General features: G+C 39.9%; 2 protein-coding genes across 2 annotated transcripts in view; both read right to left on the reverse strand.

The window, feature by feature from the left end:
- LOC121367836 (toll-like receptor 4) overlaps window positions 1–9,469 on the reverse strand; it is a 25,497-nt gene extending 16,028 nt beyond the window's left edge. The window contains exons 1-4 of the mRNA XM_041492235.1: window positions 9,417–9,469; window positions 7,301–7,460; window positions 4,188–4,310; window positions 2,987–3,002 (exon numbers count right to left, since the gene is read on the reverse strand). The gene's annotated coding sequence lies outside the window, so the exon portion shown is untranslated. The remainder of the gene's footprint in view (window positions 1–2,986; window positions 3,003–4,187; window positions 4,311–7,300; window positions 7,461–9,416) is intronic.
- Window positions 9,470–9,881: 412 nt separating this feature from the next.
- On the reverse strand, window positions 9,882–16,849 carry LOC121367837. Its single transcript, XM_041492237.1, has 4 exons — window positions 16,715–16,849; window positions 16,083–16,218; window positions 14,567–14,692; window positions 9,882–9,951 (listed from the first exon to the last, which is right to left on the reverse strand). Exons 1-4 carry the CDS (start codon window positions 16,757–16,759, stop codon window positions 9,926–9,928), a joined length of 333 nt encoding a protein of 110 aa, XP_041348171.1. The 5' UTR covers window positions 16,760–16,849; the 3' UTR covers window positions 9,882–9,925.
- Window positions 16,850–17,276: the final 427 nt, after the last annotated feature.

The following is a 17,276-nucleotide window of genomic DNA, read 5'->3' on the forward strand; positions in this document are numbered from 1 at the left end:
CTTTTTTTTCCAGAGAAGGAATCGAAATCCAGCCAATCGCAGCTGCTCAATCTTCGCCTGTTGTTTCTTAACACTGGCTTTTCTTTTATCTCAAACGACTCCGACTAGGGATCGAGATTCAGCCAATCGCAACGCACCCTTCCATACTGAGTGTCGAATATCGATCCGGTTCACTTCTAACACACAGTGTGTATTCTTTCTTCTGTCTTAATTGCTGAATGCCGCTCACGAGTGTTCCCGAGGTGCCATTCGGTGATATCCAGAGAGCCGGGTCTTGCCGTGGGTAACCTTGGGACATTATCCTGTCCGGTACTCTTCACTACTTCTCCCAATCTAACCGTATGGAAACTTTCGCTCCACTTTTTTTCTTTCTTTGCTGGCCGCTGCTAGCACATCTACTCTTCACTGTTATCTTTACTGGAATGATTAACTATTGGGTGCTGGGGCGATTGGCTTTCTGGGCCCGGGTTCTGACCAATTAGAACCCGGTCCCGTTATAAATGTTTTCTATTTGGTCCGCGCTTTTAGCTGGCCAAAAAGTATAATCTGAACCTAGTGTGAGAGTGGTTGCGTGAATGTTGTTTTTCCGCCTTGACTTGGCGGCGCGGACACCTGGCAGTGTCTGTGCCGCCCTTCATGGGCGGAATTTATGGCTGTGTGTGAATGTGTTTTAGATTTTATCTAAGTATGGTATAGTTATTATACTTTTAATTAATTGTTATAATAAAGTGAGTTATTATTGTTAAAACTTTCCTCTTAGCAATTTTAAAAAAAATATTATTATTTTAATGTACATGTACCCGTTCTTTTTAATTATCAAACAGGTTTTAAACGGTATTAATTTGATCGGTCAATTGTATATATACAAACAAAAAAACCTGACCGGTACTCGGAGCCACCCACTTAACGAATAAGTGGTTACTTGGGTGGCACCGAGGATTATATAGCAATGACATTTGTCATCCGTTTAGGTGGCGCACCCTTCGGGGTGTAGAGCTCACGAATGCTTGAGGAGAACGGCGAGGGCACCTCACCCCAAGAACAGGATCAATCCACTCGTCAACTACCAGCATCAACGACTCTAATACGTTTCACAACCACACCAGACGGCGGCTCGCGGGTTATTCTCATATATCATTATATCATACCACTCATTTCATTTAAATACGGCCCATCTGTGTTATATGGATAACCTGGGGGGGGGGGGCGGGATGGGGGGGGGACGCCGTGGTAGGGTGCATATTTGGGTGCGATAGGGCGTTGGCGGTTTGGGCCGGTAGGGATGCCTGTTAGGAGGCCTCCCCCCCCCCCCGGATCGCCCCCCCCCCCATGGAAATCCGGACTTACCTTATTGGGCCCCCGCCTTTTGGAGCGCCGGACTGCTCGGTGGCGCTGGGTTCCCCCCTTTACGAATCCTTTTACCTCTAGGGCTAAAGTTACATAATTATATTAAGAAATTATAAATAAATATATATATATATATAATGTATATGTATGTATAGATATTATTATTAAATGTACAAGTATAGTATATATCATTTTTGAACTGCCCGATTGAAAATATAATTATAATTATGCACCTACTAATTATATTATAAAACAATAGAATGTTATAGGGTTAATTATAACTATGGTGCTTTATATTAACATAAATATAAACATATGTAATGGTAGATCCCAAATTATTTTTAACTTTGGCTTTGTTTTTAAGTGGTCTTACCACACTATTAAAAATTGTCACATTCACCTCTCTCACACACTCCCCCCCCCCCCCCCTCCCGCCCCGGAGTCGGTCACTGGCGTAGTCAGAGGCTGAATCCGGGGTGGGCGTGCCTGAACCCTTGTGGATAGGGGCACGTAAAAAGAGTTTCCCAGTTTCCCAGTAAATTATTATTTACAGACGAAATGTTACCTGGACATTGGGGACTACGCAGTGTTGTTAGTTTTAAATCACTGGCAGGATTCTGCAAGTAAGGTTTTGATTGGTGGACATGAGCTCCAACTGGCTGGTGTTAGATCCACATGTAATAGTGGAGCTAGTTTTAATTAGATTGTGGCAACACTGAATGTCAATACACAGCCACGGTAGCTTGAATTTTTTTATGCTTAGAAAATAACGATTTCCCAGGAGAAACGTTTTTCCCGCGGGAGACTTGATCAAATACCGGGAGTCTCTCGCGGAATCCAGTGGCAGTGCACCACGACTGGCATGTCAAAGGCCATGATATGTGCCATCCTGTCTGTGAGATGGTCCATATAACATATCCCTTGCTACTAATGGAAAAATGTAGCGGGTTTCCACTCTGTGACTATATTTGAGAATTATCATATATTGACATCCACAAGCCGATGATTAATAAATCAATGTGCTCTAGTGGTTTCGTTAAGCAAACAAACCTTTCTGGCTATAAAATAGTTTTACCTTTAGCTTTTCCCACAGACTGGCCGGAGAACGCACACTACAGCAAGCTAGGTTCTGACTGGGATGGGAAAATCCTATAATGTGCCTGCATAGGGGATTCAATCCTACAACTCAAGGATCTCAGATGAACGCATTCACCGACTGGACTAGATTCTGCACACACACACACACCTCCCTCCCCCGAAACCTTTATTGAACGTTGTCTGGAATCGCCTAAATATAAAAGGATACAACGACACTAACAAAGACATGATAGCACATACCACGATCTTTGATATACCAGTCGTGGGGCACTGGTTGGAAGGGGACTAATCACAATCAGTCCACCGATGAGGTTCGATCTTACGACCCATGCTCCTCAGGTGAACACTCTAGCGACCGAGTCAGACCCCGTGATGGAAAGTTGCGCGGGGAATCACTTACAAAAGGCTTCTACTGAGGTTTTATTTTAAAATAATGGTTGTCACCGGCTGGACAAAGACTGGTCGGTCGATATTTAAATGAGCAGAGACAACTGACGTCGAGAATATTAAATTAATAAAAACGCTCAACCAGCTCACTGACCTTCACCGACATTCACCTGGAAAATAAAACAAGAACACTGAATTAAAGTCAGTGGTCCTATAGCTTCCAGTGTACGTAGCTTTCCTGTTTTAATGCAATGCATTCAAAGCTATTTTACAAACAACAGGAATTACCCTGGATTTGCCAAATTAGATAATTTATGCAAAACTTTGTAAATAATATGTAACTTAGCAGTCAATAACAGTTACAGTAGCGAAAAATAGTTCCTTTTAACTAGGATCAGTAACTTTAATTATTCAAAATTGTCGATATATGTATCATTGTAATATTGTGATAGTTGTGCTAATAATTCACAATATAAAGCGCTGTACACGAGATATATGTACTTGTATGTAGTTATATTTTTGTTAATCATCTACGCACTAGCATAGCCAGGATTTTATATTGTGCGGGTGGGGGTATTCCATATTGGGTGGGTGTGTAGGAAAAACCAACACTATGTATGTATGTACGTATTGATGTATAAATATCTATATATTGTATGTATGTCGAGTGTGTGTGTATGTGTGTGTGTGTGCGTGCGTACGTGCGTGTGTGTATGTATGTATGATTTTTATAAAATGTAATACAGTTTAAAAAACAAAGTTTGATGGGGATGGCCCCCGTGCACCTCTCCTGCCTACGCCACTACATCTACGATATGTATGTGATGTTGTAAAGTTAATCGTTCGTGATATATGTACGGTTGTGCAAGCTAAAATTCATAGGAGATTGCAGCTTTATGCCAATTTTTCTGTTATATTCCAACGATACAACTAGAGCACATTGATTAAGTAATCATCGACTGGTGGATCTCATATATTTAATAATTCTGAGTCTTCAGAGGAAACCCGCTACATTGTTACCATTAGAAATAAGGGATCTTTGCAGGCGCGTGTGCTGGGGGAGGGTTTTGTGGGGTCAAAATCCCTCCCTGCTTGAGCAAATGATCTTCTCTAAAAAAAAGAAATATCGCTCGCCAGTCTAGACCCTCCCTTGCTAAAACTCCGGTACACGCGGTTTTACCCCTTACACCCCCAGGACAGCACATACCACTGTATTTGATATACCAGATGTTAGACACTGGTTGGGATTGAAACAAAAATAACGATGAGTCCGCCGAGTGGGTTCGATCCTACTACCTAAGCGCTGTATTGACTGAGGCAGAACCCGGCCTCGTTTTCCAGAAGGATCTGCTTACCAACTTCCCCATCTGGCACCACGAACAGGTGTTTACCAACACACGTCAGTCCTACTTGGCAAGGCGAGTGTTGTACAGGTGTGGTTGGTACTGAGTGGATGGTTCCTCCGGACACCCAGCATGCTGCGATTGCAATACAATATTCAATACATACAGTCAATGTCCAGCGATAACTAACTAGGTGTAGGTGTATCCGCAATAATGAAACACATTGGCAACAACTGACCTGATTAATTATCGGTAGACAAGTTGTACATATATACTCTTCAAAAAAAGAAACGCAAAAGGGTACAAATGGGTTATAACTCCGATTTTATGTTTCCTACCGGTTCATGCTTTGTGAATATAAGGTCATTGCATGTCCCAAACACATTCCCACGGTTACATTCGATAAAACGCAGCTACTGTACAATAAAGTTCCAAAATGTGAATATTCGCAAAAACGCAGCCACGTGCAAACCATGTTACCACTGCACGTGCGTTGTCTGCACGTGCAACATGAACACCGACAGTATAAAAGTGCAGGGTGTTCGCTTGCCTGGCCTCTGTATCTGGCCGACAGTTGACAATCCAGGACATGCCACGTCTCAGTGAACCGCAGAGAAACAATGCCATCGGCCGACTAGACGCAGGCGAATCCAGAACGGCCGTTGCCAGGGCATTCCATGTGTCCCCAAGCACCATCTCCAGACTGTGGGACCGTTACCAGCAACATGGATCAACACGTGACCTCCCTAGATCCGGTCGACCACGGGTCACTACCCCCGGGCAGGACCGCTACATCCAGGTACGCCACCTTCGGGAACGATTGACTACTGCCACCTCCACAGCCGCAGCAATGCCAGGTTTGCGCAGGATATCCGACCAGACCGTACGGAACCGCCTACGTGAGGTAGGAATTCGTGCCAGACGTCCAGTTCGAGGTGTCATCTTAACACCACAACACCGTCGACTCCGACTGCAGTGGTGCCAGATTCATCGACAATGGCCTGAACTGCGATGGAGACAGGTGTGGTTCAGTGACGAGTCCCGATTTCTGCTCCGACGTCATGATGGAAGATGTCGCGTGTATAGGCGTCGTGGTGAACGTTATGCGGCAAACTGCGTGCAGGAAGTGGACAGATTCGGCGGGGGTAGTGTCATGGTGTGGGCAGCCATCTCACACACTGGCAGAACTGACCTGGTCCACGTGCAGGGCAACCTGAATGCACAGGGCTACATTGACCAGATCCTCCGGCCACACATCGTTCCAGTTATGGCCAACGCCAACGCAGTGTTCCAACATGACAACGCCAGGTCTCACACAGCACGTCTCACAACGGCTTTCCTACAGAACAACAACATTAATGTCCTTCCTTGGCCATCGATATCACCGGATTTGAACCCAATTGAGAATCTATGGGACGAGTTGGACCGACAGCGACAACCACAGCCCCAGACCCTGCCCGAGCTGGCAGCAGCCTTGCAGGCCGAGTGGGCCACCATCCCCCGGGACGTCATCCGTACTCTGGTTGCTTCAATGGGCAGGCGGTGCCAGGCAGTTGTCAACACACGCGGAGGCCACACCCGGTATTGACTCCAGATGACCTTGACCTTGGTGGTGTGTCCTATCACTTACTCACAATGGACTAGAGTGAATTGTGAACAATCCTGCAACATTTGGTAATTATCGGACTCACCATTCAATAATTAAATCAATTCTCCAAATGTTACGACAATGTGGTTTTGCGTTTCTTCTTTTGAAGAGTATATTATGAAAATATATAACATTGCAGAATAGTGTAATATGTGAGGCAAAAATGTCTCAATATTAGGCACGGCATAGAAGGGGGCTTTAGCACCACTCAAAAAAAGGGCGGAAAAAAATCCGAATCGAAAAAATATTATTGGCCTTTATTCGCATTTTTTCTAGTTTTCCAATTGTTTTCGAGGGTGTATACACATGACCCTCCTAGAATTGACGCAGGAAACTCGCTATCACTGGATTCAAGCCAGTTCAATTAAGTTCATGATATATTCTATTTTATGAGATCGTACAGTTGTTCCCTGTAAGCAATTGATTCATTAAATTGCTACACGGCACACCTAGCGTATACATACGTACTTGTGTTCAGAAATTATACATAATGAAACCCGCATTTCTTTTGATGCATTTTACTTGTTCAGTGCAGGAAATTGTATGTCAGGAGATGATTAAATCATATTTATGCCTGAATATTATTATTTTCTCTTAGTCGAATTTAGTGTACAAAATAATTTATATTTGTGTAGATATTTCCTATTTCAAAAATAAATCATACATTCGTTTAGAACAAAACACACGAGTCTTAATTAAAAGACCAAGCTCCCCGCTCCCAAAAAGAAACTGTAAATATAGTAATAACAATAAATAGTAACTACAGGTATAACACAAAAATAAAACAAAACAAACACTACACACACACAAATCATAGAAAAGTAAATTAAATGTTCTAGTCAATAATCAATTCTTTCATCAACATTTTAAATTATTGTAGGATAAACACTAAACCCCCTAAATATTCGTAGTAATAAAAGTTCAAATTGATATAATTTGTTATTAATGGATGTTGTATAGACTAAACAAACAGAAGGACAGAAAAGGATCTTTTGTATTCATTTTCTCACTGATAGGTACAAGGAAAAGTCCAACGGGTCCATAGATTGTGCGCCGTACCCAGGGGGTGGAGGGGGCATTTGCACCAGAAAACACCTCACCCCAACCCCTCGAATACTTGTCTTTTTAGTCCCTTTTACTACGTTGTGGTTTAACGTAGTATTGATTCCAAAATTTCTAACTGGCTGTTTGAAGACAAATTTGATTGAACGATTGGAGAATAAACTGTCATGTTCATTTTTGTAACGTCAGTCACAGACAATTAAATGGCTACCAAAGGCTACTTAAGCATAAGTATCTTATGCTTATCCAGTATGAACCATAACAGTAAAAAATGTTTGGATACAATATTGACGAAAATACAAGTATTTGAAGTTCCGAAATACGCGTTAAATGTAACGTCAGTTACCGTGAAATTGCTCTTCTGATATAAAACGCCAAATGTTACATATAATGATTAAACTCAATGAATTCTTACATTCGCCGGACTGCCTGAGGGCAACACATGTATTACGAAAGCCACCGTTGAGGAAAATAGGCTGTCTACGTCCTATAGGCCCAATTCCCGTGTAGTGCACTTCACAGACCTCTGTTGGCGAACAGTCGCGGCCTGATTTGCACGGGGTGGCGCTCAGTACCTACTCTGAAGAAGAAAGAAAAGAAAAGAAAAAAAGCACAAAAAAAAACGAAGGAAAGAAAGCACGAAAAAACCCAACCCCAAGTATATATTGGCTGTTAAAAAAAAAAAAAATCCCACTTTTTGAAGTTGGACAACAGAAAAGTAAAATTTTGCACAAATCTGAACGACAAAACCGTTATCCACATATGAAGACCCTATCTCTGCAGAACACAGAGTCGAATGGGTATTTGGTAAAATGGTGTTTGATTCTATGAATCTCTATCATGTGCCTCGTCTATACGAGGACAGCCACTCTAGAGGAGATCCTTTACTAGACAATACAATGCCATCCTTCATGCACCGATCAAAAAGAGGACTGCCACTCTCCAGACAAGTTTACTAAATCAAACCTAGCATAGGACAGAGCTCACTGGAATATATATATATATATATATATATATATATATATATATATATATATATATATATATATATATATATATATACATACACACATATTGAGTCAAATTAATAACTTCACAATCTAAAATTTGAATAAAGTCAATGAGTGTTGAAAACAGATATTTCTCAGGAATAAATATGGCAATGTCGACACTCCATTTGAAGCCCATCACAGCCCACGTGATCCGTCGGCATATTGCACGCGGGAACGTCAGTAGCTGACGTTGCAAGGGCGTTGGGTTGCAGTCGACGGACAATTTATGATCTGCGGACACGAGTACAACAAACGGGCACAACAGTTGATCGCCTCCGACTGGGTAGACCACGTTTGACGTCACAGGCAGATGATCGTTTCATGACAGCTACAGCAACCAGTAATGAACGTTTCAGGCGTCGGGTGTCCTCGCAAACGATCCGAAATTGGCAGCTCACCTCCACGCACGGCGCCCATATGTTGGAACCATTTTGACCCAATTTCATCGACGTCAACGTCAACTGTGGGCACAACGCCACATGCGATGGAATAGTCGTGTTTAGAGATGAATCAGGATTCACACTGCGATTTGCCGATGGCAGGCAGAGGGTTTAGAGACGACGTGGTGAACGTTATGCTCAATGTTGTGTCAGTGAAGTTGACAGATTCGGAGACCGAAGTGTAATGGTTTGGGGTGTTTTCTGTGGAAATGGCCGTTCTCGACTTCTTGTCATCCGTGGCAACGTCAACGCTGCTGCATACCGCCACCAGGTGCTGGCCCAGGAACTTGTACCCTTCGTGGCAGCTCATGGTCTAGGCCTGATCTTTCAGCATGACAGGATGACCGTATACGGCCATCTTGACAAGGGATTACCTGAGGAACGCGGGCATCAATGTCATGGATTGGCCTTAAAGGTCGCCCAACCTGAATACCATCGAGCACGTCAGTCTGGGATGTGCTGGGAAGACGCCTCAGTATATATATATATATATATATATCTTACATTTTCAGTGCAATCAAAGTATGTCATATTTTTCAGATCACATACTTTAAGAATTTGATAACTTTGCAAATTAGTCGAGGTCTCGGCACTAGGTTTATTGCCATTTAAGCAAACGTACTTGGGTGACACTCCATGATTGACGTATGCATCAAATAAAAACATTTCAATGGCAATTTGACACTGAAAGCTATCCAGCGTTCAGAAAACAAAAAATACGTTAGGCATAACTTTATTTTGATGTAAGGACATCCAGAATGACGTCATTCGAGTTTGACGTCATTTCCATTCAAAAATACACCGCGCCACATATTCTTACGTCATTTGAATATCTAGTAATGGCGGACTGGAATTAAAGTTGGGTGTAGAGTTTACAAAAACACGTTGTATTAAGCTTGAGCTTATATGATAAAGAAATTATTACCCTCGTGTATTTAGGTATTGTATATTAGGAATAAAACTAATGTATTACAATTTTATTCCTAATATATGATATTGACGATACCGAAAAAAACTCTGGTAATAACTTACTACTTACTGATGCACACAAGGCGAGTAATCCTACTACAGCGGTTATCGACATGGTTTGGCATCAATCTACGTTTAGCCAGGTGATATTATATAGGTTAGTCTGATACTATGTTATCACCACTCCCTGTATTTCTCAATATGGCCTTCTCTCTGACATTCAATTATCTAGCAAATGGTTTAGTTCGATATAGAAGTATGTAGGTATGTATCTCTCTCTCTCTCTCTCTCTCTCTCTCTCTCTCTCTCTCTCTTTGTGCGTGTTTGTGTGCGTGTGTGTGTTTTCGCGTGTGTGTATATATATGTGTGTGTGTGTGTGTGTGTGAATGAATGAATGCACGAATAAGTGAGTGAGTGAGTGAGTGAGTGAGTGAATGAATGAATGAATATAATGTTTAAACATCTGAAGACGTTTTTAACTGAATTGTGCAGAGATAAAAATGGACTAAGAATTGTGAAATAAAAACAATTCAGGTTTACGTCGAATATCTATTTATTATTCAATTATATTTCACCTTTCTATTGTCCCAGTGCTGTGCAAGAACCTGAAAATATAACATATACTTTTCAACAACAACAACAACAACAACAATAATAATAATAATAATAATAATATAGCGTAGCAAAATATGTTATAATTATTTATCTCCCTCTCTATCTCTCTGTCTACCAACCTGTCTACGCACCTGTCTACTTATCTCTCTACTACCTAGATACCTACCTACATTTATATCTATCTATCTGTCTGTCTGTCTGTATGTCTGTCTGTCTCTCTATCTGTTTATCTATCTCCCTATCTATCTATCTATCTATCTATCTATATCTGTTTGTATGTCTGTCTGGCTGTCTATATATATATATATATATACATACATACATACAGTCGAGATGTCGGGACTGAATAGGTACTAGTATTCCTGAAGGTGTGAAGATTGGTTATTTCCTGTCCCTTAAGGCAGGTGACCGCTGATTACAGGTTTGACTATATATATATATATATATATATATATATATATATATATATATATATATATAATGTCTGTCTGTATGTATGTATGTATGTCTGTCTATCTCTATGGCTGTCCGTCTGACTATATCTCTATATACCTACCTACCTGTTTTATGTCATGTTTTATGTTATATGACCAGAAATCCTAATACTGAATACAAAAACGTAACAATGAATGCATATTAACATTTAATTAGATATGTTTCAGCACCATGCATGCTATATAGAGAATAATACATGAGTGGCCGTTAGATACCATTTCTATTACAACGAGTTGTTTTAAGGTTACATTCTCTGGTTACCATATTATAACATCATGTACAAATGTGAAATACAAGCTCAAATGCACTTTTAAAAAACTCGTGTGTGTTCGCTATGAACGGATATCGTCAAACGTATACGCTTGATTCGTCGCCTGTGCCGCCATAGCTCGGCAAAGCACAAACGACAACCTGTTGTCATTTTCAGTTAACACGTGCGTTTGCCGATTTCAAATTGTTGGGTTCGTCTCAAAAAATTAAAAGAGAAATCTTGCGCTGTACGAAGAACGTTCGGTTGAGGATACGGTACTAGAGTCTTTAGTTAAAACCGGTTTGATCTTGACAACGTATTATCGACAGTCGTACCTTCCTATTTCAGAATTGATATTTTATAAAGTGTTAGTAGAACTTTCAAAGTTTTGTTTGTACACTAGTAACACATTAATCATGTATATATTTTTAAAATAAAATATACTAAAGTAGACAATGAACGTTTTCACTTCTTAATTTTACGTGTTAAAATCGACAAATTCAAATAAATATTATTTCGTTTGGAAAGGGTAAAGTTGGGGGCGGCGGGGGGGGGGGGGGGGGGGGGGTTTAACGACATCAAAGATAAAGCATATTGATTTAATAATCATCCGACCCCATACAACCGTAAATAAAATGTGTTGAGTGCGTCGTTAAATAAAACATATCCTATCCTTCTTTCCATTTGCTGTTGGATGTCTAACATTTGGTAATTTTGACATATAATCTTAGAGAGGAATCGGGTGCATGTGCAGGGGGAGGGTATTGGAAGTCGAAACCCTTACTTTCCCAAGCTTAAAAAAAAATTAAATGTATTTTTTGGGGGGAGCATGGCCCCATATAAACTTCGCTTAACACAGTCTATAACCCCAACCCCGCTGAAATCCCTGCACAAGCGCCTTGGAAACCCGCTACATTTTGTTTTAGCAAGGGATTATTTATATGTACCATCCCACAGACAGGATATTACATACCATGGTCTTTTTGTATACCCGCCGATGGGGATCGATCCTAGACTGACCGCGCATTTCCAAAAAACACCTTTTTAGGTCTAAGTAATGACATATAGTCTTCAAAAATGTTACGTAAATCGAACACAGTACCCTCTTCCTCTATCCCTAGAGCGTTACGTAATTAGTAACACCCCCTTACATGCAACGCGTATGCCAACAGCTGACTACTGTCAAAATTTCAAGGCAAATCTCCCACTGGATATAAATATGTTTTGGAGATACGAGACGACCCCTCAATCAAGACAGTTAAATTTGTTCAAAAATTGCGAAATCTCACGTGATCTCTTGTTGGGGAATTATATACTTGTGATAAGCCAATGAAAACCAAGATCGGTACGAGCCCGTCAAAAGTGTTCCACTTTCAAAATCATGGCTTTGTTTTTGACCTGGATAAGCCAGCGTAGTGAAACCAATGCGGAGTGCGGCGTCATATATGCACCAAACGTAATTGGATTTTCTGTTCTATATGCTTAAATAATAAAAATATTCCAGGGAATGTAGTTTTAAAATGTGTCTGCAGTGTCTTGAATATATTTATTATTTAAGCATTTAGAATAGATGATCCAGTTCTGTTTGGTACATAAAAGGCCCACCACATCGCTATAGTTTCGCAATGCTCGCTTATCTACATTATCTAGGTCAACTGCAAACCCAGTGGGGGGGGGGGGGGGGGGGGGGGGGGGGGGGGGGGGGGGGGGGGGGGGGGGGGGGGGTAATAATTACGTAACGCTCTAGGGGTAGAGGAAGAGGGCGGTATGTTCGATATACGTAACATTTATGAAGACTATATGTTATTTCTATTCATTACTTAGACCTAAAAATGTGGTGGGTTTTTGTCTGTGGGATGGTACATATAAATGATCCCTTGCTAAAAAAAAAAAAAAAAAAAAAATGTAGCGTGTGCATGGATTTCAGCGGGGTTGGGGGTTAAAGACTGCGTTGAGCGAAGTTTATATGGGGCCATGTTCCCCCAGAAAATATATTTCAATTTCTTTTTTATCTTGGTCAGGCAAGGGTTTCGACCCCCAATACCCCCCCCCCCCCCTGCACATGCGCCCGTTTCCTCTCTTAGATTATATGTCAAAATTACAAAACGTTTGACATCCAAAAGCAGATATTATTAAATCAACATGCTCTAACACTGATGTCGTTAAACAAAACAAACTAACTTTACCCTTTCCAAACGAAATAATATTTATTTGAATTTGTCGATTTTACCACACGTAAAATTAAAAAGTGAAAACGGTCATTTTCTACTTTAGTATATTTTATTAAAAATATATTCATGATCAATGTGTTATACAAACTAAACTTTGAAAGTTCTACTAACACTTTATAAAATATTAATTCTTAAATAAGAAGGTACGATTGTCGATAGTACGTTGTCAAGATCAAAACCGGTTTTAACGAAAGAATAGTACGTATCCTCAACCGAACGTTCTTTGTACAGCGCAAGAATTCTCATTTAATTTTTTTGAGACGAACCCTACAATTTTAAATCCGCAAACGCACCTGTTAACTGAAATTGACAACAAGCTGTCGTTTGTGGTTTGCCGAGCAATGGTCGCACAGGCGACGAATCGAGCGTATACTTTTGACGTTCTCCGTTCATAGCGAACAGTGAACACACACGAATTTTTTAAAAGTGCAGTTGAATTTGTATTTCATATTTGTGCATGATATTAATATATGGTAACAAAACACTGTAACTTTAACGAGCGAAAGCGAATTTGATACGTTTTTAAACAACGAGTATCTAACGAACGAAAGCAAGTTGGATACGTTTTTAAACAACGAGTTGTGAGATAACTGGTATCTAACGGACACGAATGTATTATTTTATTTGTTACATATCCTCAAAAATAAAGTTTTAAGCAAATTTTAACATCTTTTTCGACTAAAAGTTATTTACAGCCCGTGCGCTTATAGAAAACGTACGCGTCACAGACAAATAAGTGTCAGGTTAACTATACGTCACATTCCAATCGATTTAGCCCAGTGGTAAAGCGCTCACTTAATGCGCGGTCGGTTTGGGATCGATCCCCGTCGGTGGGCCCATTGGAATATTTCGCGTTCCAGCCAGTGCACCACGACTAATATATCAAAGACCGTGGCATGTGCTATACAGTCTGTGGGATGGTGCATATAAAAGATCCTTGCTGCATCAGGAAAAATGTAGCGGGTTTCCTCTAAAGACTATTTCTAAATTTCCAAATGTCTGACATCCAATAGCCGATGATTAATTAACCAATGTGCTCCAGTGGTGTCGTTAAACAAAACAAACTTCTTGTTCAAAAACAACGAATGCTGTTCTCATCAACGGATGTGTAAGAAGATATGTTTACACATGTTGTTATGTTTTGGCAGCCTGTTTTCCACCCAGTGTTTTGATATAATATGTATGCCAGAACATTGCAATTCCCATTTTTATGGTTATGGCAGATAGATATTACAGAACATTTTTGATAATAACATAATCGACTTTTCAGTGTCAAATACAGGTAAATCAATGATACCCCCCCCCCCCCCCCCCAAAAAAAAAAAAAAAAAAAAAAAAAAAACCCCCCCCCCCCCCCCCCAAAACAACACCAAAAAACACGTTTTCCATCATTCTAAAAACGCAAGTACTTCTGAGAAGTAACGGTTAAGTAGACGAGCTCTTAGTTTATTTCTGAAGGGTATTTCCCCGTTTCAAGGTGAAATGTTTTTCTTTAACTTTATTGTAACTTTATACAGATGTGTTACAGGTTTGTAGATTAACCAGACTCATTATACGTTTTCACGGGCTCAACTTAATGCTTATATTGATCTCCTGTAAATCTGAAAAAGTTAAATTCAGATGTATTACCTGCTTCACCAAACGGCACGATCGATAATCCTATGCCTTTACAGTAGAGGCCCAACTCGCATGGGAGATTGTGTCTGATGACATGATCTGGACGTGATGTGATGGACCCTCCAGTCACCCAACAGCCTGTCATATCAGTTATATACATTAAGAGACTATAATGAGGCTGTAACCATTCATTAGATACTTTATTAATTTACACTTTTGCAAGAAGATCAAACCTATTATAAGTGTTACCCATTTATTGCAAATTTTGTGTTACGGTTGCAAGTAAAAACAAACCGTTGTATACGAATTACTATAAGTAAAATTCTTTATCGAGTTATTATAAACATAACGATGATGAGAAATGCATGTTTAGAGATATTCATATACTAAGCGATAAAATATACTGTAATTTTAACCATTTAAAAGGCTATTTTGAACGAAAATATGCTACAGTGGTTACACACTCGTATTACTTTAATCAAGTAAAATACACTGAGGGCCATCTATAAAGTACGTGTGCATAAAACCTATAATTTCCTACCCGCCCCACCCCCAACATATAGACCTTTTGTACGTTTGATCATTATCCTCCCCCCCCCCCCCCCCCCCACACACACACCATGTACAGGCGTACATGTTCTTTCACACTGAAAAGTAAATGGATAAAATTAAAGGGACTCTCCTGGTGCCACTGTAAAATATTTGCGACCAATACAATATTTTAACGACTTAAATTACATACTGAATAAAGTTTCTTGTTAAGAATATTAATGTCTGTATATTCAACGTGTTTCTGGTCGTCCTGATGTTTTGTATTTGTAAGTACTGGTAGTCCAAACTGGATTTCGTATCCCAGTAATTACATACGTATACAAATAGGGAAGAAAGTGAAGTAAAAACACTAGAACGATCAAAGGCATATTTAATATAGAGCCACCGATATTTAATGCAGGAAGAAGAAATGTCATGAGTCATTAAAACAAATTCAGAACTGTCCCTGTCAGAGCTTGGAGTATGTAGACTTTAAGCGAACCACTACCCACCCCGTACTCTATTCGTAATGTCTGAACCCAGCTTTCCCCCTTGGGATGTATGTCCTTTATGGATGGCCCCTTGTTGTGGGTGACATATTCTAAAAGATCGATTTTATGTAACCTCTGAGATGATCCATGTATGTAGATGCAGGAAATGTATAACTGATGACTATATCTAGATTTCACTGTTTAGCAATCAGTGAATTCTATATGAAACCATTAATGTTCTACTGTCTATAGGGAAACTATAATTTTATTCAAAGTTTAAAAAATACCTTAATATGAAATCAAGGTAATATGTGCCGATTTTTAATTAGCTAACATTACGTGTATTTTATGGTACTCAACACTTAACTGTCAGTAATCGTGTACAGTTTGAGCCCTGTACTAGTCTAACAATTAGATTAAAAGCAGCTCCACTGGTCTATAATTACCAGTAGAGCTGATTTCAATAAACACTGGCCCAGATCCAAAATGTTTCTAATGGTACTCACTTTGTCCCTCTGTTTTCAACAATGTACAGTCACCTGTCAACCCTGTGCCAGTTGCTCTTTTGCCCAGTATGTAAATGGTACCAGCAAAGCAGACGTGTAGCTTTGAACAATCAGCCGACGAAGAACAAGACCATGTCTGTAAACTCACCAGAAGTGAATGAATGAATGGATGGATGGATGGATGGATGTCTAACGACACCCCAGCAAAACAAAAAATGCTGTTGGGTGTCAAAAAATGTACGTGATGATTAATATTAATTTAAAATTCAATTTTTAAAAATAAAAATAGTGCAGACAGCTATGAAAGACAATGAAGTATATTAATATTGAACGTGGTCTGACCATGAATACAGTGTATGGAGTTGTGATTAACAAACCAATATTGCACCGAATTATCAACATAAAAACAAAAACTATATTTCATTCTTATTGACCTAATCTTACACTTTTCAAGAGATACTGAACATGTGAACGGAGAGGTAATTAAATGAAAAGAGAAGAATGATGGGTGGGGTGGGTGGGTGGGTGATTGGGTGTGTGTCACAGGATGCCTGTGACCCCCCCCCCCCCCCCCCCCCCCCCCCCACCAATGTATCCACCAATGATATACCCTTTGCAATGCTAATACATACCAGTGTCCAAAGATTCACGAGGCAAACAATAAGTAAAACCTTCATGTTGTTAATCGTTGGACAAAAGTTAGTCCAGCTGATAAAATACAGGACTCTCGGTTTATGTAGGTCTAAGGCACACCCTTTTTAGATAAGATTCACACGGGCACACACGCTGTAAGCAAGATACCATTCGTTTTGTGTTGTGTAGTACTAGCAGATATATTGGAATTACATTAAATCTGAACACTTTCTTCTGGTTTTTTCCTTCTTTATCTGGGTTCAATCTTTTTTCGGCCGTCACATCAACAAGTATCCTAAAAGTATTGTTAAAGAAATACATGTCCCATATCAGACCCAACAAATTTTCAAGTTCAAGAGTCATAACTGTGAACAATGGGTAAATTGCCATGAAAGTCTAACTTTGTTTATAACAGTCCATGATAAAGCTATATACATTAAATTTAAGCTCAATAGCTCGAGACATTACCAAAAAACCCCGCAAAAAGTCCGAAAAACTAATTTTCGTATCTCGTACGTTCATAGGCATTAACTGTGAAAATTTTGTAAATTGCCATGAAAG

This window comes from Gigantopelta aegis, chromosome 3, assembly GCF_016097555.1.
Source record: "Gigantopelta aegis isolate Gae_Host chromosome 3, Gae_host_genome, whole genome shotgun sequence".
NCBI classification, from domain to species: Eukaryota; Metazoa; Mollusca; class Gastropoda; order Neomphalida; family Peltospiridae; genus Gigantopelta; species Gigantopelta aegis.

What these genes read in the sequence shown, in the direction of transcription:
- LOC121367837 (XM_041492237.1), bottom strand. Translation starts at nt 16,759, where the DNA reads ATGAAGGTTTTACTTATTGTTTGCCTCGTGAATCTTTGGACACTG. An exon ending in GTTGAAAACAGAGGGACAAA is followed by an intron (nt 14,693 to 16,082) that starts GTGAGTACCATT and finishes CTGATATGACAG; the next exon opens with GCTGTTGGGTGACTGGAGGG. An exon ending in CGTGCCGTTTGGTGAAGCAG is followed by an intron (nt 9,952 to 14,566) that starts GTAATACATCTG and finishes TTATATTTTCAG; the next exon opens with GTTCTTGCACAGCACTGGGA.